The sequence below is a fragment of the Penicillium angulare genome (assembly GCF_028827245.1).
Source record: "Penicillium angulare strain IBT 27051 chromosome Unknown utg000001l_segment0_segment0, whole genome shotgun sequence".
NCBI classification, from domain to species: Eukaryota; Fungi; Ascomycota; class Eurotiomycetes; order Eurotiales; family Aspergillaceae; genus Penicillium; species Penicillium angulare.
The window spans coordinates 4,195,378-4,220,241 of record NW_026623160.1 but is presented as its reverse complement, the minus strand read 5'-3'; the positions used below and the strand labels follow the sequence as shown (position 1 = coordinate 4,220,241).

The 24,864-nt window shown below is 45.5% G+C and overlaps 6 protein-coding genes across 6 annotated transcripts; 4 read left to right on the top strand and 2 right to left on the bottom strand.

The window, feature by feature from the left end:
- Positions 1 to 430: 430 nt before the first annotated feature.
- Positions 431 to 2,277, top strand: N7478_001420 (tubulin alpha chain; the record flags this gene model as incomplete). Its single annotated transcript, XM_056917635.1, has 7 exons — positions 431 to 442; positions 639 to 697; positions 757 to 910; positions 977 to 1,064; positions 1,120 to 1,191; positions 1,247 to 1,750; positions 1,808 to 2,277. The coding sequence occupies 7 exons, from the start codon at positions 431 to 433 to the stop codon at positions 2,275 to 2,277; spliced, it is 1,359 nt and encodes a 452-aa protein (XP_056785515.1).
- A 1,443-nt stretch (positions 2,278 to 3,720) lies between these two features.
- N7478_001419 (ankyrin repeat domain-containing protein) lies at positions 3,721 to 4,272 on the top strand (the record flags this gene model as incomplete). Its single annotated transcript, XM_056917634.1, has 1 exon — positions 3,721 to 4,272. The coding sequence occupies one exon, from the start codon at positions 3,721 to 3,723 to the stop codon at positions 4,270 to 4,272; it is 552 nt and encodes a 183-aa protein (XP_056785514.1).
- Positions 4,273 to 6,359: 2,087 nt separating this feature from the next.
- Positions 6,360 to 8,641, bottom strand: N7478_001418 (uncharacterized protein). Its single transcript, XM_056917633.1, has 2 exons — positions 7,285 to 8,641; positions 6,360 to 7,234 (listed from the first exon to the last, which is right to left on the bottom strand). Exons 1-2 carry the CDS (start codon positions 8,407 to 8,409, stop codon positions 6,419 to 6,421), a joined length of 1,941 nt encoding a protein of 646 aa, XP_056785513.1. The 5' UTR covers positions 8,410 to 8,641; the 3' UTR covers positions 6,360 to 6,418.
- A 1,004-nt stretch (positions 8,642 to 9,645) lies between these two features.
- Positions 9,646 to 10,392, top strand: N7478_001417 (L-threonylcarbamoyladenylate synthase; the record flags this gene model as incomplete). The annotated part of the gene is made up of 1 exon (XM_056917632.1): positions 9,646 to 10,392. The coding sequence occupies one exon, from the start codon at positions 9,646 to 9,648 to the stop codon at positions 10,390 to 10,392; it is 747 nt and encodes a 248-aa protein (XP_056785512.1).
- A 788-nt stretch (positions 10,393 to 11,180) lies between these two features.
- N7478_001416 (Zn(II)2Cys6 transcription factor domain-containing protein) lies at positions 11,181 to 13,409 on the top strand (the record flags this gene model as incomplete). The annotated part of the gene is made up of 2 exons (XM_056917631.1): positions 11,181 to 11,725; positions 11,828 to 13,409. The coding sequence occupies 2 exons, from the start codon at positions 11,181 to 11,183 to the stop codon at positions 13,407 to 13,409; spliced, it is 2,127 nt and encodes a 708-aa protein (XP_056785511.1).
- Positions 13,410 to 20,837: 7,428 nt separating this feature from the next.
- On the bottom strand, positions 20,838 to 23,333 carry N7478_001415 (GMC family oxidoreductase; the record flags this gene model as incomplete). The annotated part of the gene is made up of 10 exons (XM_056917630.1): positions 20,838 to 20,969; positions 21,025 to 21,209; positions 21,262 to 21,387; positions 21,450 to 21,735; positions 21,800 to 21,860; positions 21,911 to 22,526; positions 22,581 to 22,624; positions 22,682 to 22,935; positions 22,982 to 23,135; positions 23,191 to 23,333. The coding sequence occupies 10 exons, from the start codon at positions 23,331 to 23,333 to the stop codon at positions 20,838 to 20,840; spliced, it is 2,001 nt and encodes a 666-aa protein (XP_056785510.1).
- Positions 23,334 to 24,864: the final 1,531 nt, after the last annotated feature.

Genomic DNA, 24,864 nt, shown 5'->3' with positions numbered 1-24,864 from the left:
TATCTTTGCCAGATGTGCCTGCAGAAACTGAGACTGAGCCAGCTTTACCTTCTATGCCTACAATACGTCGGCAGATAACATGTTCTGGATGTGGAATTAAAGGTCATACCTATACTAAATGCCCTACACGTGTTAAATAGTCAATATTTTATTGTTTTTGTTGTTTTAATAGTTATTGCAAATTGATGGTTTTTTGAATTTTGATGGGGTCGCTCGCCTAACCGGTTCGCCCGGCTAACCGGGAGTCACGTTATCGCCTCTAAGGACTATTACCTAATTACTCTACCTTAGCGCCTACGGTAGACCGCCCTTTAATTCTGCCCCATAATCTGCCTAATGTGGAAATCGTCAAACATGAACCCCTACGTCCATCCATGTCAACTCTGTCTACCTGTACGCAACACAGTTTGTGATCCTTGGTCTATCTACCATGCGCGGCGAAGTACGTGCTATCCTGTTGCTGTTAAATGGTGGCCGCGTTGATTGTCCAGCCTTGCTCGATCTATTTTCCAACCGTGAAACGCGAAATATACAATTCGGTCTCGCGGTGTGGTACTCAATACTCTTGTATTCAAGACCAATCCAACCCCCCCCCCCTTCAAACCAATATGATTGACATTGATAAGCTGATTGATTAGATCTGTCATCTCCACCTCGGCCAGGCTGGTACTCAGTTGGGTAACGCCGCCTGGGAACTGTGAGTCTTTGTGTATTGTGATCCATTTGGCAATGATTAACCAGTCGATGATGATATAGTTATCTGCTCGAACACGGCTTGATGCCCGATGGAAATATAGATCCCGACATCACCGATCAGATTTGCCAGAGCGGCTCTTATGAGACCTTTTTCACCGAGACCGGAAATGGCAAATACGTCCCTCGTTCGATCTTTGTCGACCTTGACCCTTCGGTATGTAACAAGTACCCAGAGACTCGAAATGGATTGGGGATAACTAACATATTGGCGGTGATATAGCCTATTGACGAGATACGTACTGGTACCTATCGCCATCTGTTCCACCCAGATCAATTGATAAGCGGAAAAGAGGATGCCGCCAACAACTGCATGACCCCCTAATACCTGAAATCCGTATGGTCGGGTAAACTAATATGTAATAGATGCTCGTGGCCATTATACTGTTGGCAAGGCGCTCTTGGAGGACGTTATTGACCAAATTCGCCGCGTGGCCGGTGTGCATATCTAATACTCCCTTGATTCCTGAACTCTAAGCTCATCTTGCAACAGATAACTGCTCTTCTCTTCAGGGTTTCTTGATCTTCCGCTCTATCGGGGGTGGGACTGGCTCTGGTTTCGGTGCTTTGTTGCTGGAGCGTCTTTCTGCTGAGTATGGCAAGAAGTCGAAGCTAGAGTTCGTGGTCTATCCGTCCCCTAGCGTGGCGACGGCAGTGGTAGAACCCTACAATGCTGTGCTGTCCACACACAGCACCATTGAAAACTCCGAGTGTACTTTTCTCGTCGATAACGAGGCTGTTTATGATATTTGTAAGCGCAACCTAGATATCCCTCGCCCTGGATATAATCACCTCAACCGTCTCATCGCCCAGGTCGTTAGCTCTGTCACCTCCAGCTTGCGTTTCAATGGTGCCCTCAATGTCGATCTGAACGAGTTTCAGACTAACCTCGTGCCGTTTCCACGTATTCACTATCCTCTTATTTCATATGCTCCTGTCATATCTAGTAACTGCAGCGGCCACGAAAGTTTCAAAGTCAAGGATCTCACCTTCCAATGTATGTGCTTTCGTTCCTTTCATTTTCAAAGGGTCATTTTATCTAATTGTCTGGCAGGCTTTGAACCCAAAAACCAGATGGTTGTCTGCGACCCTCACAATGGCAAGTATATGGCTGTGGCTCTTCTCTATCGAGGTGATGTCGTGCCTCACGACTGCACTCAAGCTGTTGCTGATGTCAAAGCCAAGGCGTCCTTCAACCTAGTCGAGTGGTGTCCAACCGGTTTTAAGCTTGGTATTAACTACCAGAAACCTATAAGTGTGCCCGGTAGCGAGCTTGCATCTGTCGACCGCTCAGTCACTATGCTCTCTAACTCTACCTCTATCGCTGAGGCCTGGGCCCGACTCGATCACAAGTTCGACCTTATGTACTCTAAACGTGCCTTCGTCCACTGGTATATGGGCGAGGGAATGGAGGAGGGCGAGTTCTCCGAGGCTCGTGAGAACCTAGCTGCTCTAGAGAAGGATTACGAGGAGATCGCCCATGACACTGTCCTCTCCGACCGGGAAGTAGATCTGGAGTATTGATTTGTGTTTATCTTCTTATTCAACGGATGGGTATTTATCCTTCTAGTGGGTCGAGTTCAGAATGGTATTTCTTATCCACCCTTTTCAACTGGTGAAACATGCTTTGCGCCCTTCTAAATCCAAAAGCATAAATTGTATTTGTCGTGTGTAAATTCTCCGATCGGTATTACTCTATTCACTGGATAAGTATCCTGAGAACTCCTTCTTTTTCGGTAAATGATGGCTATCTGTTGGTTGTGCTTCCACGCTGTGGAAAGTACGGGGTCGCTTCCTGGTAGATAATATTTGGTAAATACTAATATATTTAGGAAGGTTATTGTAATAAGAACTCTATACAGACTTATTCTCCTACGTACTGGATTTCTCCTGCCGATTTTTGGTTGCCCGTTCCAGATTAGTGCTCACTGACTCGCCGCTTTTGCTCACTAAGTAGAACTGAGCACGGCTTCCAGCGCACTGATCGGCTCACTGAGCCTACTCCCAGTTCCTTGTTTCACCCACCAATCGCACCATAGACGGCCAACAGTATAAGTTAACAACCCGAATGAACCGCACGGCGCTAGTGCAAATAAGTGGACCTACTTTTTGATCAGTCTCTCATCTAGAAAGAGATGGCTTGGTGCATATGGCCATAGCCTTTCACACTTTGCGTTTCACCATGCTGATCAGCAGTGCGCGATCAGGACTTCTAGCCTATCAGACTCTACGTGGGATTTTTACTCCCAGGAGCCACTTGCCTCAACTCAACTACTTGCTAGCTTGAGAAATTAATTGCTCATCACAGTTGCTCCTTGGGAGCTAGTTGCGATAGCTTGGATCGGCTGCTCAACCTTCATCTCCCAGGAGCTATAATAGCCGTGATCAAGATATTGATTGAGCCTTACCACCCATGGTTCCCAGGAACCAGTCGAGTTTGCAGTATCACGCCGCCCCTCATTTTTTTATCATCAAATTCGACCCCTGCAATATTTGTGGATGAAAGTGTACTTAAAGGACCTCTTTCTCTAGTCTAAAATCAAACATTCTTACTCTATTCATGCCTTGACGATCCCTCTTGGTCTTGGTACACTATGGATCCAGAACAATGCAGGTCTTCAACTCCCTCGAAAGAGCGAGCCACCCTATTTCATTTTCTACCCGCCGCAAAAGACAACGCAGGTAATTTGAACTGCTTACTCTACACCTCAAGAGCGAGGGTCTGCTGACTTGCTTTCAATATAACAGATCGTCCCTCTTCTAAACGACCGCGCATTCACCCTGATGGGTCCTCTTTGGATTCAGAAAAACACCATTACCGGCGAGATCAAGTCGCGGCTGCTCCACCCGCTTCCATGTTTACATCATTTTCCACTTCTGTAGCCACTGAATTGGTTGATTCAAGGCAGCCAACGCCGAACAGCACTGTCGTGGGAAGCTGAGAACGGCCATGACACTATTGTAAAGATGCTCCTTGAAACAGGCAAGGTCAATATCGATACGAAAGATCCGTACAGCCAGACACCGTTGTCCTGGGCTGCCAAGAATGGTCATGACACCATTATCAAGATACTCCTTAACACGGGTAAGGTTGATGTCGATGTAAAAGATTCGTATAGTCAGACACCATTGTCGTGGGCAGCTGAGAACGGCCACCACACTATTGTTAAGATACTGCTTAATATAGGCAAGATCGATATTAATACAAAAGATTATTATGGCCAGACACCGCTGTCGTGGGCTGCTGAGAACGGCCATGACACCATTACCAAGATGCTCCTTGACACAGGCGAGGTCGATGTGGATGCAAAAGATAAATATGGCCGAACACCGCTGTCGTGGGCTGCCGAGAACGGCCACGACACCATTATCAAGATACTCCTTGACACAGACAAGGTCGATGTCGATGCGAAAGACTCTTATGGCCAGACACCGCTCTCGTGGGCTGCCAGCAACGGCCACGACATCATTGTTAAAATGCTTCTTGACAAGGGGAATGAAGTGGAATGTAGATGTTGATGTTCTTGATGAGAATGGTCATCTCTTGAACCTCATTGGGGGTAACTAGCTACACAAATTTTCTCTTCCATGGTTTGATAACAATTCCATCAGTATCAAGTTCAATGACAAACCGACTCACACTTTTTCTTGTTCTCATCGATTGTTATATTAGTCCACTTCGGCCTTGATCCTTTGTTGCCCTTGGTACGCCGCACGTTATCTAGTTCTTTAACTACCATAAAATTGGTTTTGAAGCGGTCATTTAAAATCTTCCGAGACCACGGGCTGAACTCCAGCTACTCATTTGGATCTCACTTCATGTTAGCAGAACATTGGTCAATCGCTCACACAGATATATAGTTTCTAAACCTTCGATCCTATCTATCTTCCGATTCTAAAATTTAATATTCAAATGAATAAGGAGGTATAAATAATCTAAGGTTTATTAATTTCTTATAGAGTTCTGTTTCCTTGAAGACGGTCATCTACTCGCGAACAGGGTTATAGGCGGCTGTTCCGTTTAGCGGCGCTAGTATTTTTCATACATGGATTTGATTTAGAAATATTACTAGTATATCCTTATGTAGTAAGTGCTTATACTAATGGTATATATGGATTATTAATAATGTTAGTATTCTTTTTGGTATTGACATTAGGATTTGCTTTTGAATTAGGAAAAAATGCATTAAAAATAGAAAGTAGACAAGTTTTCAATTTTGTTACATGATTGTTTCATACCTGTGTATTCGCCTTATCAGTACTTTTATTTATGTACAGTGTCGTAACAAAAGTTCTCATAAAACTTATTTTCGCCAAGCCTTAGTAATCGGGCGGTCAGGGCTTACCGCCTTCAAAGTAAATAACGCGTAGAAACAATATACTATACTATATTAAAAAAACACGTTAAAATCACGTCGAAAAGCACGTTAAAAAACACATTATAAGCATCCTCAATATGCCTCCAAACCGTGTGCGTCAGCTGCCTCGACAGCCATCTTCTACTACGCCATACCGCGCACCCTTAAATCCACCGAGGCGTCGCGGTCCGCAATTAGACGTGTATACACGTACTAAAATTACTACTCTACGCTCAGAGGGTCTCAAATATAAAGAAATTCACGCCTGTCTGCCTCATATTCCTTTCGGAACAATTGCATCGACTTGTTATCTCGAAAATAAGCGAGAAAATAATACTACATCGCCGCGATCTGGGCGCCCGCGTAAGATCTCTGAAGATGATCGTGATCGTATGTTTGAGACAATCCATGGTGTTGTAGTTCAAAGGAAGATTGATTGTTATTTTTACTCTCGGAGGAAGGATGAGGCTATATATACAACGTGTAGCCAAGTTGATTTCCAATCAACTTGGTCTTCTGTATAGACACCACGGAGTTAATTCCGATGGTTCGGCTTGATACCTGATCTGCACCAGCCTCATATCACAACACATGGCAATCCACGTACCAAAATTGAAGATCTAATGGATGCTTTAGGGCTGTTGAAGATACGATATTCGCAAGAATCAGCCATATCGGTTATCGTATCGGCAACTCTAGGGTCTTTCCGATAATTATCGCATATCGTATCGGCTATCTTGAAAGTTCGCCGATAAGATATTCGCGAATATTCGCCGATAAGATAATTATCGGCAGTCTTTTCCAAATGACACACGTCTCGAATATCTCTACTGCTTGCTAATTCTCATATTTCACCCATAAAGACCAACAATACGTCATTTGATTCTGCACTGTATCCCCTCTTTTCTCTGTGCAAATCCAGTTCTTGACTTAACCGCTGCACTAGCAGGACAACCTATAGGAAGTGACGCTAATGCTCTACATTGGTCATGCATACATATATATATATTGAAAGAGGGGGCGACAGCCCCGGCCAGTCCTGTCTGCGAACCAGGAACGGCCACTGGGGGTAGTAGGTAATAGAGAGAGAACACCTAGAGGTTATTTTGAAGAGAAAGAGGTGTCTGGATTGCTTTCTATGCGAAGGCCAGCACTAAATACATTGCGTATACCCTATCTTATGTCACACCGCTACTTGACGTCTCTCACATATTCCCCACTACAATATATATATACTGTGCTGGTGTTGGGGTTTCCGTTTGGCATGAATAGGACTATGCACATCTCTGCATTGTCAAATAATTACATCAATTATATACATCATCTAACAGCATTAAGATTCTCAACGTCTCTCCCTTCATAGAGAATCGTCGTACACCAAGCACATCTCTTCCTTTATTGAATGGTCTCTCGACTGAGACTTCAGAAGCCGGGATTGCTAGGTAATCCCTGGCAGCAGCAGCCATCCGAGGGTATTCCTTTTTATGCACCTTCCACCAATCGCACAGCCAGTTTTGATCCTCCATATCACTTACTTCAGCCCGAGCGCTATCAAAATACCGATCAATGTCAGAGAATCGAGGACTATCTTGAGACTGTAGTCTTTGTAACATCCGGCTACCCACTTTTTGCTTTTTATAACTAGGCTCGAGTAGCTCTGTCATACCCAGGGGCTCAGTAGTCCCAGGATATCTGCGGTGGAGGTCATCACGGAGAGCTTGGAGGATGTTCCTCCCAGCGTTTTCCTCGCCCAGTTCATTTAGGAGGAGAGCTCCTTTCACACGAGGGTCCAAGACAAGTGCAGTATAGTATAGATCAGAGGCATCCATGAAGGTGTAATACTTCATATACTTCTTGATACTTCCCTCAACGGCTCTTGCGATATCCTCGGCAAGATCTGCAAAGTCGTCCTTACGCTCAGCCACGTCATGCAATAAATCATGGAGCTCGTAGTATATTGGTAACACAAGACTAATCTGCGGCTTTTTCTCTGAGACAAACAAGGTAAATTCATTGAATTTTGAAAGAACATTGTGAATATGGGTAAGTCGTATCCAGTCTTCCGCTGAGAAAGAAATAAAGCTGGTCTCATAGTAGATGAACTTCTCAAGCTGACGCTTTGACTATAGAGAGGGTATTAGAGTATAGTAAATTTCAAATGAAGAGTTTTCACCTTTAGAGCATCCCCTAGCATACGAAAGGTTGAATTCCACCGTGTATCGACATCGTATTCGATGAACTTATTAGATAGGTTCATGCGGTCGCAAGTCTCATTCCATGATTGTCTCCGTTGTGGACTCCGTTGAATCCACAAAGCTAGGATTCGAAGTTTTGTTAATGGTCCGAGAGACTGAAACTCACACGGCTGGTGTTCTCCTTTGTCGAGGTTGTTGCAGATAGAAGCAGCTTCTTCTGCACTCCCTGATTTAAGAGCCTGTAGGATATCCTTCACAATAAGGTTGATGATATGAGCTAGACATCGTATGTAACTATCCAAGCCACAGAAGAGGGAATCGGTCCCATATGTCTTCTGGAGATTATCGAATAGTTGTACTGCCCTCCGCTCATTGTTACTAGCATTGTCGCCAGTAATTGAAAGAAGCTTGCGTTCAAGGTTCAATTCAATAAGCAGAGCTTGAATAGCCGCGGCTAAGTTTTCTCCGCTATGGGGGCCATGGAGCTCTTTGAATTCAAGGACTCTCTCTCGATATTCAAATTCTTCTGTAAGCCAATGGCCAATGACACCAAGAATTGGAATATGGTTTTTGCTAGTCCACACGTCAAGGGACAGAGCGATTGTTTGACATGTAGTTGCAAGCTCATTTTTCAACCTCATGCGATGTAGGTTGAAATCTTCCAAAAGACGCTCTCGAAGTGTATGGCGAGAGGTAAAAGGAAGCGAAACACCTGGTATGTCTTTGAGCAATTGCTGAAATGCCGGCGATTCAATAACTGTGAATGGTTGCTTGCTGCTAATAACCCAGCGAAGAAGGTTCTTCTCAAGAGCTTGTTGAACGGTAAGCTTTCCCTTCTTACCCCAAAGGCTGATAAGGTTAGTCTTTGAAGATGTATCGGGGATAGAGACATTGGGCGGTAGGACACCATGCTTCTCTTTCAAATGGTGACGAATATTGGTGGTAGAGCCATGTCTTTTTGAGTCTGTTGTAGACCAGTTGCACTGTCTTCCATCTTCACCGGTGACAGCACAGCGAATTTCTCGATCAGTGTCCATCTTCCTTTGATTTCTTTTCTCCATCCATTCGCCAGGAAATTCTGTTATCACAAGATGCCTCCACATCCAGTCATTCTTTTGTCGTGGGGTTGAGCTTAGCGAGCTCGAGGCTGGCGGCTACGAGGCAGACTCTGAAGGTAGAACTTCATCAAAAGACTCATGAAGGGAATCGAAGATGGTACCAATTGCTGATTGGCTATGGTCAAATGGTGGGGATGATGGGATCGGCCCGTCCGGGCAGGATATCCAGTCTTCAGGTCCATCATTCAAGGCAAGGTAATCTATTCGGTTCCCACGGGTCTGCATGGCTGCTGTGGAGAAAGGGAAAGTTGGAGCAATCTACCTAAATACCACTGAGAAAAGTCTGCATGCTAGTCCCGATTCGATTCTAGTAGTCCTGGTTTGGCTTAGCTCGGACGATACTTGAGTCTACCGATAATTATCTTATCGTCGAATATCTGCGATGAAGATATTCGCAGCTCAAGAACCTTGCCGATAATTATCGGATATCATATCGACAGGGCAAGAGACTTGCCGATAATTATCGGCGGCGATAAGATATCCGATAATATCGGTGGTTTCGAATATTCGCAACAGCCCTAGGATGCTTGTGATCGTCAGGTCCATCGGCAATCAATCTGGGGCCTTCTCAATGTTGCAAATATCGGTCAGGGGAAGGAATATCAGGCAGATAAATTGGATACACGCATATTTCATTGCTTGCTTGTTCTCATATCGTGCCCCCGCTATATGGACAGACAGATTTGGGTTTATATACCACCTCCAGCCTCCAAGTCATATTAGTAATCAACGATGACAATTCCGCGGAGGCTAGGAATTGATTCCGAAGGTTTCACATCACAATACTTTCAACAAAAGGTGGTTTGGATAATTTGGATTGGCGGCCCCGGGGCTAAATTGCAGGGGGCTGAGGCTAAGACCCCAAAGGGAATCAAGTATGGCCAAGACCTCGGATATATTCATTAATACAGAAAGGAGCATCGCGATCGACAGTCCCTCCGAAGCTTGGTAGGGTCTATGTACGCCATGCATCGTGGCTGGCGCATGCCCATTGGTCATTAACGCGCGCAATAAATTGCGCGTTGATTGCGCGCTGGCATTAGAAGCTTGATGGTAAGTTGGGGTTGATCCAAAAGCGGAATAAATGTACTTCCAAGGTCAATATAGCTTGAATCGTATACAAATACGGCACTGTGCATCTAATCTCTCTTTGATTTCTACTCTTCGATATCATTCTTTCCTCAAGATACAAAAATCCCTCCACTCAGATTGACCGACACCATGAGCGACTTCACAGACAAAATCATTCCTGTTTCTGGAGATCTCCCTAACGTCCGCGCAGATGCCCAACGCGTTTTCCAAGTCCTCGAGTCAGGAGGTGTGGTGATTTTGCCAACCGAAGTGGGCTACGGATTGATGGCCACATCGGCGGAAGCCATTGACCGGGCCTTCGCCGCGAAGCGACGTCGAACAGGTCACGCTCAGGGTCTATACGGAACACATGATTTGCACCGCGAACTTCACATCCTGGACGAGCGGCGGTTCGAAATGACACGTGTGCTAGTCGAAGACCTAGACATGAGTTTCATGGGCGTCGCGCCATGCCGTGAAGACCATCCTTCTATTCAGGCTTTATCGCCACAAACCCGGTCTAAGATCACAAAGGACGGCACTATCGCTATGTTCATTAGTTGTAGCTCACTTCTGAAGGAGATTTGCAGGCTCAATGCTCCTTCCGGTCAGCTCATGGTAGGGTCTAGCGCCAACGTGTCAGGTGGCGGGCAGAAATTCTGTGTCGAAGATATTGAGGATGAAATCAAAGAGGCTGCGGATTTGATTGTCGATTATGGTCTTCAACGTTATCATGTGTATGGACGAGCTTCTCTCATTATGGACTTCGGCCAGATGAGTATTATACGGATGGGGTCCTGTTATGAATTGTTCCGCGAGCGCATGCGGAAATTCTGGGGGGTTGACTTGCCTGAGGACCCTGATAACAAACCTGTCCTAGCACAAGCCAAGTGTTGAAGGCCATGGAATACATTTTTTACTCTTCACCTATAGGTCATATCTTTTTGAGGGCGCATTCCCTAGATATCTTCGCTTAAAGTTGAACAATCTCTTGTATCTCAATGTGATAATTCAGTCTTAGTGCTCACGGTAACTCACCTTCCCTAACGTGCATTACCCTCGCAAACACTTCAGAGTCCAGACAACAGTGTACCAGTTATATTTGGTTGATTTGTTTCACGGATCTGTCCTCTCCGTTTCTCTCTTTCTTTCTCTCTCACTCAATCCAACATCTTGTGACTAATAGTCCCATCACCTTCTTGCAGTATCTAAACTCCGAACAATCTTTGCAATGAATCACAGCTATGGCGCCTCAAGACACGCCCAGGGGAGGCCAACGCATTCGGGAAGGCCACCCCATTGATTTGAGGTTCAGAGCAACCCGAAGGAACCTCTGCAAATACCTAACACAGTCTAAGCCCCCAGCTACCTGAATAAGCATGGGTGATCTTTTCCTAATTCGTACTCAATTACCAGCTTACGTCACTCGTGCTGATCGCGAATAAAAGTCACTCCCAGCAAATCGACGTGGGGGCCAAGTGACAAGCGCTGGGGGCCGCGCCACTTTGATCACCGATCGTTGAATGACATTAAATGTGTATCTTGCTGCGACTGTTCCTCCCTGTGAAGCATAAGCGCTTGTTTTTATTCTTCTTCTTCGGCGAAGCGGAAGTGCTTCATCGGTGAATAGTCCCGACTCCCCATTAGCTGCTCAACAAACCCGCGACCATAATCGCGAACCTGACATGCCCAACTCAAAGTCTGAACGTGGAACTAGGGGTCGCTATGCTCGGTTGATCTGTCAAAAGTGCAGATCCAGAAAGATCAAATGCAATCTGCCAGATGTACACGAGCTGGATCCCCTCGGCTCTCCGCAGCCCCCTGCTAAGTCCTGCGAGCGCTGCCGTGCCCTTAATATTGAATGCGTCATTGAGCGTTCAAGTTTGGGTCGTCCACCTTTCAAGGGCAGTGAAAGTGAGACACGTCTGAAGTCGAATTCTGCCCGTTCTCATTTGGCTACGCAACATGGCGAACTCGGCTCTCTCTTTCAATCTCAGATGAAGGATCATTTGAATCTAGAGTCCATCTCGAGCCCAGGAACCACCCAAGAAATCCGTTCAGTGGCCGAAAAGACCGTTTTCGACACTGTCATCGAGTTTCAACACTTTTTCACCTCGGCATTGGGCAAAGATAGAATATTCGGTGCTACGATCCCTCGGAGCACTTCAGTTTGCCCGACTCCTCTCCCAGAGCTAGTGAGCCAAGATATAGTGAGTAGTCTTGACAAGGAGTAAGTAATTGTGTTTCTCTTGAAATTCCTTGCCTGCCTATCTAACCTATGTCGCATTGAAAGGCTCGGTTGGTATAGGTTCTTTGTTCCAAATCTGCCCAGCTTAGAATGCCTAAGACGTCGTCTCAAGTCGGAAGATGAGCAGAATATTGGCACCAATCTGCTCTTCGCATTACTTTGTCTTATCGCATACGATACGACGGGCAAATTCGATCCTCTCCATTCACATTTGAAGCGGAATCTTCAGCTTGCTGTTTCATCGTACGGCCAAGAGTTTATATTTTCCCCTCCCACTCATTCCGACTCTGTTGTTGTCTGCCTCATTTTGGCTGATTATAGACCCACCGCAGTGGGTGTATCTCAGCATACTGCACACCGAGCAATCAAATCGACCTTATATCTCGACACAGCTTTCAAAATCGCTGAAAGATTAGAGATGTTACCTTCACAACTCAACCTCAGCTTTGCAGATATACCGACTATGACTGATGAAGAGTATAAAGACCAAATTATGAATTCTTTGCTAGGAATGAAAATATTCAGTCAGGATATCATTCAAGATGGACTATTGTCAAGACCACTCCATCAACTGCAAGAATCACTAGATCGCATGGCACCCCATATTCACATTTATCAGAATGTGTTTAGGCATCGTCCTTGCCCACCAAGGTTGATTTTTCAAATACAATGGGCTACGGCGAGCTATCTGCTTTTGGATTCTCTGAAATCAGTGAAACAGAACTGGACCGATCCTCAAAGATTATCTCGTGCTGTTGAAGATATCGAACAGAAATGCCTCGAACAGATCAGATTCTGCCACTGGGCACTTTCAAATACCACTCAGACAGAGTCACCCGAGGAGGTATCGGCTGCTCGCTCATTGCTGGAATATCGTTTCCATGCAGTCTTCATACGAATGCATGGGGTTGCACTTTTTCACATACTGGTTCTTAGATCCAGAGTCTCAAACAACAGCTTCTCAGGGGCTTCTGATGTCAGTCCTCTGGAAGCTAATCAAATGGGCCCAAAACTCTCGGATGCCATGAAAAATATCTCCGATGATCTTGGTGTTCAAATTGTGACATTTTTATCACGCTTTGCGCATCCCTTCCCCGATCAAATTCTCGCAGTGCTTGAGAGGTTCATCGGATGCACGAATCTAAAGCTTGATAACATATCACTTCAAGCTCCTTTCCGGGACATCGTTCTCGACATACTCGTCTTTTGCAGGTCAGTAGTGGAAAATAATGGCATCCATGTCAGGAGTTTATCTGGAAAGATGAGACCAAATTCCGATCGGCAGGTCTCGGTTATTGCGGAGTGTGCTAGAAGACTCTGTAACATGGTGACAGCCCCTAGCAAATCGATCGAAGCTGCGTTTGCTGGCGGCTGCGTCTTTGCTGCCAGCACTCGAGTCATGATGGCAATTCTGGACATCATGAGAGATTTGAAGAAAGAAAGCAATTTGAAACAGGCTGTTCAGGTCCCGCTGGATATTCCTGATGCTGGGCCGAGCACGAGTAATCTTGATATCAATCACCCGGAACCAGATAATGCGTGGTTTACTGAGCCAATACCGATTTCCTTCAATGCCGGGGATTTCGCTTTTGACTGGTCTATGATAATGGGGATTGATGAAAACCTGATCGACAATGAACTGAATTTTGATTTTGGGTCCAGTTAAAAACTGCGTTTTAGAGCCTTGTCTCCTCGGTGGAAACTTTACGCACGATTCACCGCGCAAATTGGAAGGGTAGACAGAATGCGCAAAATTATTGCATGATCAAGGATCTATACATAGCAATGCATTCTTTAGTGGAGTCTTCTATGTATATCGCAAATTTATGAGCAAGCTCTTCGCGCAAATTACAAGTGTAGACTCAGCGCGCAATAAATTGCGCGATGGAGGTTCGTCGGTGATTGGCTCCACCTTATCATTCGGGTTGGAGGCTAAGCCTTGCGAAGACTTGTCAAGGATGTACTATGTAGGCGCGATGCACTCTAACAACTTGGGCAATGATCTGTTTTCACAAAGATATAAGGATATAAGATTGGTGACAGGAATTGATGATCAAACCTCCGGTAGCACCACAGTAATGTTTGCATCAATTAAAAAGCTTCTGGGGGAAATAAAATGGTTGATAACCGCTGTGTTGAAGGCCTCATATTCTTGCATTCATGGATTCCCTTCAATTTATGGGGGCAAAAGTTTATGCCGCATCATGTTGAACACCGTATGAAAATAGCTGGCTGATCGACTGATTTTCGTTAGTGGACTGGACTTAATTTTCATAGGTGCAGAATTTGTGGGACTGGTAGGAATAGACATGCAATATGATGTCCTCTCATCTATGAGGGTACCTGATTGGTTTGATACGGTGCTCTATTTCCAACCAGCCCCGCTATGCCCCACTAATCGCTTGCGGTCCTCAAAATGCTGAACCCATCATTATTATCGCTCACTACGCTAGGTGGAGCCAACTCCGTGGGAATTCCGAAAGGGTCTGCGGCTGCTTCCGGGAACTTGTGAGGATCTTACGTATCGTCAAATGGGGAGTGTCTTCCGAATGAATAATCAATATTAAGAAAGCTATAGTCGACTCTAGATACCAGACGTAGCGCGAAGAAGCAAAAGAGAGAGAGAGAGCTTCCTCGCGCTCAGGGGAACCCAGATAAGCTACGTGGGTCCAGATCCTCCACTATCATATATACATCATGTCAGTCTCTGACAGAACTGTACCTTGAGCCTAGGAGCAACAAGGCTCCCAGGACCTTCTCATACGCTCCTGTAGTCACTCCAGCTGGCCCCGGGAATCTGTAGCGGTCTCATCAGATTAGAAAAATCCCCGGCGCTTAACCTACAGGTATTAGTGGCCTATCATACCTCATTTAAGGTGAAATTAGCATAAAAATTTCTATTTTCGATAGTATAACGGTCTTGAAAGAGTCTAGAACTAATCATGGTCAGCGCTATTACTATAACCATGCCAGAACCTGATATATTCACCAATCAGGAGTCCAAATTGATATGAATCTGGCCAGCCATATAGCTGAGCGCTAAGTGAAAACGCTCAAGCCCTTTATTTGCTTCGGCGCTTCTACATCTTAGCGCCCATTCATGTTTGATGCTCCAATTGAGGGGCGCATTCGAAAGACGGATAATGGCAATGGATAGCGATTAGCCCCGAACTACAGGGGGTATTGTGTGTCACTTAGCTCCCACTTTAACATACAGTGAGAATTTCTGTATTCAAAACAAAATAACGAAAGCCAGGCCCGTAAACTACTTGCCTTAGAAATGTTTTGACGTTTGCTCTCGCATGGTTCCTCCTTTGGAAGGCAGTAGTATTAGTTTCACCTAGTTATTGGAATTAGGAGGGTCGGAAGCGGCCTGATGCCGGAATTCTAAAATTGTCAGAATGGTCAGTGTCCTTCCCAAACCTAGCTAACAAATGAGATACAGATACAGACATACAGCTAAGCAAATGTTAGCAGCCGAGAAGCTTCCTTAGGCGCTGGGTCATAGTGGCCGATAAGAGTATCACTGGGTGCCCTGATCACTTTTTGGGCTTATACGAGCCGTTTTTCCATGTTCACTTGGCTATCGGATCGTGACTGGGCCCAATCGCACAGCGTAACGCCCGACCGAAAAATGCTGTTAGGACCCTCCCAATCAAGTTTATTTGCTCAAGCCGTCATTAGACCGCTAAATGCCGTCTAATTATCTCAAGAGCTGATTTGTGTGGGTTCACTATGCACACTTATCACGCTACCCTTCTAACCCAACCTGGTGGGCGAAAGTAAAAAAGGCGATTTTCATCACAAATAAAAGTGGACAATACCAGGGGAAGACCCAGCCGGGAGCTTACAGGGGAGCAGTACCCCTCAGTGGTGAATGGGCCCAAAGTAGTGTTATGTGTAAAAGCACTGGGGTGCTTGTGCTTATTATACGCCACTGTGCATTGAGGATAGGTAATCGTCTGAGGTATGATATTCTAGGGCGCATTGCTTAAATGATGCTTCCATATTCATTGGACGATGATACGGTCCCCCCAGTCAACATTTTCCACATTCCAGGATTTCCATGATTGGCGCCTTTGTGAAGCCAGAGAGCGAGAGCGAGAGCTATATCCTGATTTTTAACAGCTTGCACGCTATTTGCCATCGATAACGCTGTCATCATAAAGCTAGGACCAAGTGGTGTTTCGGTGATCAGATATCACACAAAATTGCTAGCTTGGGAATATCACTTGATGTAGTAGTCATGCCAGTGGATGATCAATTTTATTGAAATCCCCCTTCATCACATGAAAAACCACCAAGGTCTCAGCAAAATATGAGATTAGATTAATATTATACAAGAAGCATAGGGATGTCGTAGTGACAGTCATGCCTAATTGCAGGACATGAGAATTTAAAGTATGAAGGCAACAGCACAGGAAGCAGCTCCGAAAATGCTGGCAAGAACGCTCAGCTGCTTTCCGCTTGCACAATTGAAAGCGGGAGTAACGGAAGCAGATATGGATGAAGAAGTCATGCTGCCAGACGACATCGAGGGAGGAATTTATCCAGTTGACGCAAAAAAAGTCTGTGAGAGCCTCGAACATGCGCTTCCTCCTATCCCAGACATTGAAATTGATCTATCGGGAGAGAAAACACCCTCTCCGGAACCAGATCTTTTGTCGTCAAGTCTTGAAAACACACCTTCAAAAACATTTAAAGATGTGGAAAAAAGGCAAAAACATCTCTCTCCTCTTCTCTGCCGGCCTGATTTAACGCCCAAAGAAAAAAAAAACACTCGCACAGGTCTTAGATGAGCAAGAGTTCTATTTTAACGCCTTAGCCAATACTACGGCTACTATACGGGAAATGGCCGCCATCCGAGCCCCGCGGGAGAAAAAAACTACTAGACGGCGTGTTATGGGCCTTAGTGATGATAGTGTTATACGTGTTAAAGATGCTAAACGTAGTATAGCTGAGAGGAAGGCAAAGGAAGACAAAAAAGATGAGAGACGGGCGGTAAAAGAATTGGAGAAAAAGTACGGTGTTCCTACCACACCACGTATTACGGAGGCTCAAAGAGAGGCAGAGGCAGAACCGTTATACAGCGAGTCGGGAGAGGTTATTGGTTTTTATGATAAATTCTAAATTGCTAAAAGAATTTGTATATAAAGGCGAAAAAATTACATTCCGGTGAGAATTACATTGCGCTGCGGGACACCAAATGCGGCTAGTCGTGTTTGGTGTCCAGCCCGTAGGGTAAGGCACGGCTACTGGCATGATCAAATATATATTGTCGAATCGGAACGAATCGTGTATGGACTAGTAAATCATGGATCCAATTGCCCGAGGGGGTTTTTTTTTCTCTGAGTGCTGGATCGAGTTGAGCGATCCTGCCTGATTCGTGCAGGCTAGCTGTATAGCCCATACGTACGCTTACGTGCATTTTACATACAGAAACAGTAATATAGGATCTAAGCACGCGCTGAATCATCAATCTGTAATAGGAAAGGTGGTAATCTTCCCCTGCGGAGTTCGACATATATCTCTGTTTAATTGAATAGCTTCTATTTGATAGATTTAAACTGCACTGGTCATGTTGCTGATACAGACGCCTGAGACTCCATCGATTCCTCCTATATTACTCTGCTCCATCACTCTGAATAGCTTCACACATGCAGGTTGAAATGGGTCAACAGCAGCGACTGGAAAACTATTCAAGTACGGTATTGTTACCATTGGAGGATAGTCCATTGTAAATATAGCTGTAATATCCTCCAAAAAGTTCCTCGTTGGTGACCCAAAGGGCATAAGCCCTATCACCAAATGTCAACCTGCAAAAATATCTAATTCGAAAGTCTGCCCACTGTTGATTCGTAACAGCGGTAGCTGGTGGAATTGGTACTGGAAGAGCTACAAGTCGAGTATTATTACTAACTATTATACCAACAATCTGCTCATATCGTGCAAGAAAATCCTAGTAATCATTAGTACTTCTTGTATAAATCTTAGGTAAATCAAACAGGTTGCTACATGCCGGAAGATCCTTTCTTTTTGAAGTTAATTCAAATGCTGACATGTGGGCCTTTACACAAGCATCAAAACATCGTGCTAAATCATGGCAGGCACTCGCAATTGCAACACGGAGTTCAGGATCAAATTCATAATCATTTTGCCAGAATAATTCACACCATTCTAGAATTTTAACGAAGTCCCAAGCATCTCCAACCATCAAGGCCGGAACCTAGTCTTATATTAGTCTAGACTCTAGTACAAATAGACGGCAATTCATCATCTCTTCCCTACCACATCACAGGTATCAGCATCATTAAAACAAGCGTCACACCGCGCACTGTTGATTGCACTTATAATACATGAGATTCTGAACGGAGAATCATCCCGAGGGTCAAAGCTATTGATTGCCTGACGTAAACAATGTAGACACCATTCAAATGGAGGCTCTTGGATATGGTCCCAACTAGCAATTGGCTCAGGCATTGTATATTGATATTGTAGAGACTCTGGGGCAATAAGGGAGAGAATAACCTCTAGATTTTATACCTTTCTACCAGCGAAATTAATCAAAGAAGTTAACAGTTTGATTTCTGAAAAAAAATATTAAAAATAGGTATAATAAAGACTGTGATGAAACTTTATAAAAGCATGTAAAAATACGTATATTAAGGACAAAGAAAATTACATATCATACATGCATTATTTAATGTATACGCATGAGGTAAAGATCGGCTATTTTATGTAAATAATGGGTCAAATGGGACTCCCATGGGCTCCCATAGCATATTACATTTCTCATGGGAGTGAGGCATATGGGAAATGGGAGTGACCTTAGTCCCATGGGTCCCATATGCACAGGTCTACTGGTAAGCGTCGGTATTTCGGAATGATGTTACAAGGAAGAAAAAAGATATTCACAAATTCAAGATACGGTGGGACTTTGAACAGAAAAATTGGAGGGCGGAACCAGCCATGAGGGGAATGAGGAGAAAGAAATAATATAGAAGGTCGACTCCTACAGATCAGCCACGCTAAGTGGGGAAATAAGCGAATCCCTGGTGCGGGGAAATTGTGCTTTGAATCATCCTTAGTCTCCAGGTTGCCGATACAAAGAAACGAAATTTAATTGATATAAATTGAGTGGAGACAGAATTGTGTCTTAAAACGATAGATTTTTGCACATGGATATGAATTAGTGCTTCCAACCAGAAATTCCGAAGTGGTTTGCGCTCATCCGGCACGTGTTGACTTCAAATTCCCATCAGATTCTAGGCAAGAGCTCTTCCCAATCATGGTGTCAAAGATTAGACTCTACATACCAGTCTCACATTTCGTAGGTTTTGGTGTAGATTTTACGTCGCAAGTATCCTCGGCCTCCTATTCCGGATTGCCGAAGCCATTGTCAGCCTACAGGAGTTCAATGCAACCTAGCATGGTACGAGGTGATCCAATTGAAAGACCAAATGTTTCAAAGGATACAAACAGGCTCTAGATCTAGGAGATTCATTACTACCCCGCTTTCCAAATTTCCCCGCCCTAAAACCCCAGAAACAGTAATCATTTTAGGCCTAGCCATGGGGGATCGCATGATTCAGGAGAACTACGGGAACCTACTTACAGGACACAGAAATTCAGCTTAGGGGGACAGTGCGGCGACCGCGGGAGGGAGGGCGATACTTGCTCAGATTCGTAGCCTGCATGTCAGTCTCCCATAACTGCATAGCTCCATCAACCCCTGTACACTTCTCAGACCTTCTTCCGGTTCAACATTTCTAAAGGCCATTATGCCCATGATTATAGTTCCCTCGTTTGGTTTTCTACTACGTATTACGATAGAGTATTGAGAACAGGGCTTGCCGTCCACTCATTCCCACTTAAGCCACACGCGGTTGGCCCAATAGCCAGGTGGACTATATGGGAGAAACCTGAATCTATCTGCATCAATATATCCGCTCTATAAACGAATTAATATTAGCTAGATCGAGTACACCGTGTAGGCGAAGGCTGCGTGTGTCGAGACCAAGATATGCGATCTTGAATGAAGGACCATGCGAGATTGTCCCCCCCCCCCCCCCCCCCCTCCTTGGACCGTCTGCACGTAGGATACCATCTACAGAAATCAAAATGAAATTTCAAAATTTAATATATTGCTGATCCAGAATAGCATTGCGGATGGTGAATCTCTTTCAGGTTTGCCGATAGTTCTTTTAGCAATTAATGCGACCTTTCATACCTTGTGCGACGGATTCTATGGACGCTTTGTATGTTTGAATGTCGGACACACTCAAGTCTTGCAGGTGTAGCGAGACGAATCCGGAGCAAGTTTGAAAAGCCACATTGATTTTTAAACCCGGCGAGCCATGATAAAAGCCAGTGTAGAAGCACGAACTCGCCGAAGATATGGAGCGTATTGTCTCTGCCTCCGTGAATAGCGCGTAGGATTTCGGAGTTATCATGCTCATTGGAATCCACGACATCGGAGAAATGCAGCACTGGTCGTTGCGTTTGGTCATCCTTGCGACTGAAAGAAGCTGAAGAATTATTTTTGAGTGAGGAGGGAACGGTGAATTCAGAGGTGGAGGATCAAGACACCTGCCTTCTTTCAAGCTTTTCTTCCATGTGTCTGCCATCGGACCTTGTCCAGAGTGCTCGCTAATTTTTTCCATCTACCAGAATGCGCAGAAGGTCATTTTGCAAGGACGCCAAGAATATTCAGGTGTTCGGCCGGAGGATATCCGGGTGGGTGAATTGCCGGCTTAGGCCGCCCACGCCCGAACCATTGGCGCTAGGTGATCACCACTATAATTATTGTTGTTCTATTTTTTTTGTCCTTGCCATTTTTAGCTTTCTTTAATTTTTTTTCATATACACAGGAGGGAAGTCAGTGAGTGTTTTTATACGCAAAGTAATACAGAAAATGTTGTCGTGCGAAGAGAAGGCGATTTTGCCTATGAATTGTATTCAAGCGACTGCAGTGAGTAAAACTATGAACATCTGGTAAGGTAGGCACATTTCCCGTCACCATCCTGGTGTTCTGTTATATATCACAAGAGGTCAATAAGAGATTCAAATCCCCACAGTATCGCAGCATAGTCAATTATAGCCGCGCTAGATTGACAAACTCCCCTGGGGCATGATATTTGGGCACATCCATCCGCAAAGCTTCTCCTGAATAGCCAAGGTCTTCCGCAGTCAGAACCGCGCATTTCTCACCGATGAGAAGAGCCGTCTGCAAAACACTATATTAGCCTTGCGATCTTGGTATAAAACAGATAAGTACTTACGCTGAAAGTGTTGCAGCCCACGTTGTCGGGGCAGATCGAAAGATCGCAAACCTTCAGCCCTTTCACCCCGTGAACATTCAGGCGCTCATCTACAACGCCTCCATGCGGTGCAATGGAGCTTCCCTCCCGGGGGGCCATGCTGCATGTTCCCAAAGAGTGCCAAGTTGTCTCGACATGACGTTGAACTGTAGATGGTTATTCATATATTTGCAAAGATAAATGGAGCTGGAGACCTACCCCATTTTTCGATGTGCGCGATATCCTCCCTGGAGTACTCAATAGGCCCGCGGGCTTCGTGTCTATTGGAGCTAAGGAAATTGGCCGCTGGCTGTTTCCCAGGTCCCAAGGGTTGCGACCAAGAGCCTATGAGGATATAAGTTCCTAGCTGGTAAAATGACTCAATGGCCAGGAGAGGGGGTCCCTACCGTGTTGAATACCCGCAGAAATATGATTCGGGCCAGCATAGGCCTTAGTCGTTGCCAAATCAAGATCCCGCGCGCTAGCTGGTGAATTGAAGGCGAATTGAGGGTGCATCCCAGTCACTTCTCCCGCATAGGCTCCCATTCGTCGAGCTGTCTCACGAGATTTGATATAGCCCCAGACCATGGGGGCCATGTCGCGTTTGTCATTCATGAATCCCGCATCGAAGTCGGGTATCTCATATGGATCAGGCGATTGGACGTGGATGGAGCCACGAGAGAAGGGATATTCCTTTCGTTGTTGTTAGGGAAGACCTGGGAAAACAAGCTATCTTGGACCAGTCGATGTAACTCACCAAGAAATGGAACATGGTAAAGAACTTGCCCGGTGGCATGAGCATATGGTCACCAAACCAGCTGAATATATGTTAAGTACTTCCATGCTGAGGATCGCACATTCAACTCACCCAGATATGACCGAGTAGTGCATCACTGGCTTGTCTGGCTTGTCCTTGAAGTACGAGTCCCATCCACTCCCAAACTCCGGCGTTGGCCACTTCTTCATCTCCTCAAGTTCCTCCTTCGTGGGTCGAATCTTGACCCCAGCGTCGATACCGTTGGTTGCCAAGGGGCCTGTACCCTTCAAATTCCATTCTTCAAAAACTTTCTTTTGGACTTTCGGATCTCCTCGAATAAAATCATCGAAGGTCTCTACCTCCGGCTTTGCCCTGTAAACCGAGAACGTGAGATAATGGTCTTGGAAGTTGCGCCCCACCCCTGGTAAGTCCACCAAGGGCTCTATGCCTGCACGGCGCAGCTTCTCCGGGTCACCAACTCCTGAGCGCTGCAAGATCAGTGGAGAGCTAAGCGTGCCCCCACTAATGATGATTTGCTTGCGTGCTCGGAAGATCCTGCGAATAGGCTCCCCACCGTTGAGAGGCTTTGTGGGGACTGTCACAACCCCAACTGCACGGCCATTCTCGATGATCACTTTGTCCACTTTGGTATTGCATTGCAAGTGGAGGTTAGAATGATTTTCCCTAGTACTATGTACATATGCATGGGCGGCATCACTTCGTCTTCCTATTGTGAAAAGTCAGAAGTAATTAGGGGCAAAAATGCACGTGATCAACTTACCAGTGTCGCGATTGATCCACTTGAGCCAGTGTTCAGCTCCATGACTACCATGCGTTAACTGTTAGTAAATTTCCAGCTACATCGGTATGTGTGCCTCATACGCAGTGGTTAAATCTTGAAGGTCATCGGTAGTTGGGATTCCTTGGGTTTCAGCGGCACGGAGAAAATCCTGTGCGATAGGATAGGTATGATTGCCGAACGACACCTTGATAGGGCCCTCAAATCCATGCAGCTCGGGGTTATTGCAAGCACGCTGATATGTCTCATGCTTTTTCATAAGAGGAAGTAGCTCTTTGGTCGTCCATCCCTTTGCTTGAAAGTCATCGTAGTCCGAAGCAGATGCCCTCGTATACATCTTGGTCAAATTAGCGTTGATTCTCTGTTTCGGCGAGGTAACCTACCATGAAGTTGATCGAGCTTCCACCCCCCAGAATATTTGCGCAAGGAACAATGGCCTGGCGCCCATCCAGATGCTTCGAGGGGCGCGAATGATAGAAAGACGCGGTTTTCGAGTCAAGCTTCATGTTATTTGGATAGATGCCCGGACGATAGACCCTTTAATAGCGTGATTAGATAATGGAAGTGTTCAAACTCGATAACTTATTCTCACCATGGATTATTAAGATTGCTCTCGCCCGCCTCGATCAGTAAAACAGAGAGATTATGATCAAGATTGGCGAGGCGACCGGCAGGCACGCACCCTGAACTGCCACCCCCACAAATGATGATATCAACTTCTTCCGGAATCGTCATGGCAATGAAGCTTCTGGGAAATTGCCCTTGAGTTTGATATAGGTTGAAAGAGAATCGAAATGTACACAGGATTCAAACCTTGAGGTCAGATTGTTCGCCCCCTTTATATGCTTCGCCCCAGAAAAGCTAGGCATACGTTACAGGGCCGCCAAAGACCGTTTCTCTTTCAGGGTATGGCCCCGCATGCGGGGAAAAGTTTAACTCATGGTGAGACATAAGCGCAACTCTGTTCAGAAATACGACATGTTACAAGGGCCGTGTTTTCCTTGCCGGGCTGTCTTTTTCCTAGGCCGCACGTATTCATTTTCGAAGAAGATGGAAAACACTGCATACTCACATATAGTATATTAGATGAGTTTATCCGGGACTATTATCTTAGCTCTATTGATTAACTTGTCTCTTTAGAACATGTGAGAACATACGTGATCGGGATGCTCAATGGAGTACAATTTTAACGTACCACGGCAAATTGATGCTGCGAGATTCAGCGTGAACTTATTGATATTACCTCCCTTTCAACTACCCACCTAGTACCAGCACATTATGTGCGGCGTATTGTTCGATGTGAGGTATACACCACCCCACGTCGCCAATAGCAATGAAGCGGGGTTCGACTTATGCAAGGTGCTATAAGAGGAAAAAGACAGATCAGTAAAATCCCAGGTATAAGTCACATTACCATGTGCTTGAACAATTTACATTATTACTAGGTATCTGGTTAGGTACGTACTCCAAATACAAACCTTAGCCGGCCATTCGTCTACAAGCCCGCCCACCACAACAATAGTGAAAGATCGCCTTACCCTCATTCTACTTGCACACCGTGACCTCAATATGGAAATAAACGCAGTAATTCAATTAGTTAATAAGGCTGCATTCCGGTTGCTGTCTCTGGGAGACTAGACTTTTCTGCTGTTCAGTTCCGTAAGCTGGGTCGAGCGCTAGCGTAATCAAACCAAAAAGAAACCTGAACATAACGGCTGCTCTTCGGCGGACACTCTACTTGTAGGGAAACTTTGCTACGTGGCCCAAAACCAGATAGCAGTAGTATACGGCGACTGATGCAGGGTTACGCTTGGCAGATTCTAAGTCATTTAGGGTTCTGTGGCTGCCGCTGATTGGATCCCCGTCGGCCGCTACTTGCGGTTGCGGAGCCGGATGCAACGATCCCCACGCCGGGTCCGCAATCCGCAGCGGTTCCGCAAAGTGCGGCTGCGCAGTCGTATGCTGCGCAGAATAATCCGGGGAAATTCTCACAGGTGCGAGAGGTAGACTGGCTTGTTGGAGGAGTTTTTTTCAACGGGCTGTTTGACCCTATCGTGAAACAAGCCACGCTTGCAGTCTTCCGTACAGCCCAATGAGCTGGCGCGCTCCGGCTCCAGACCTATGGCAAGATCAAGGTCCGCTAGACACCTATCCTTCCGGGATATGTGGATTGGTCCGATGATAGTAGTATCATTCGTAGACGAAACCAGACCCTCTGCATGGCGGATGTCAGCGCTTTGTTCCGGACCAGTCGAGATGCTACAAT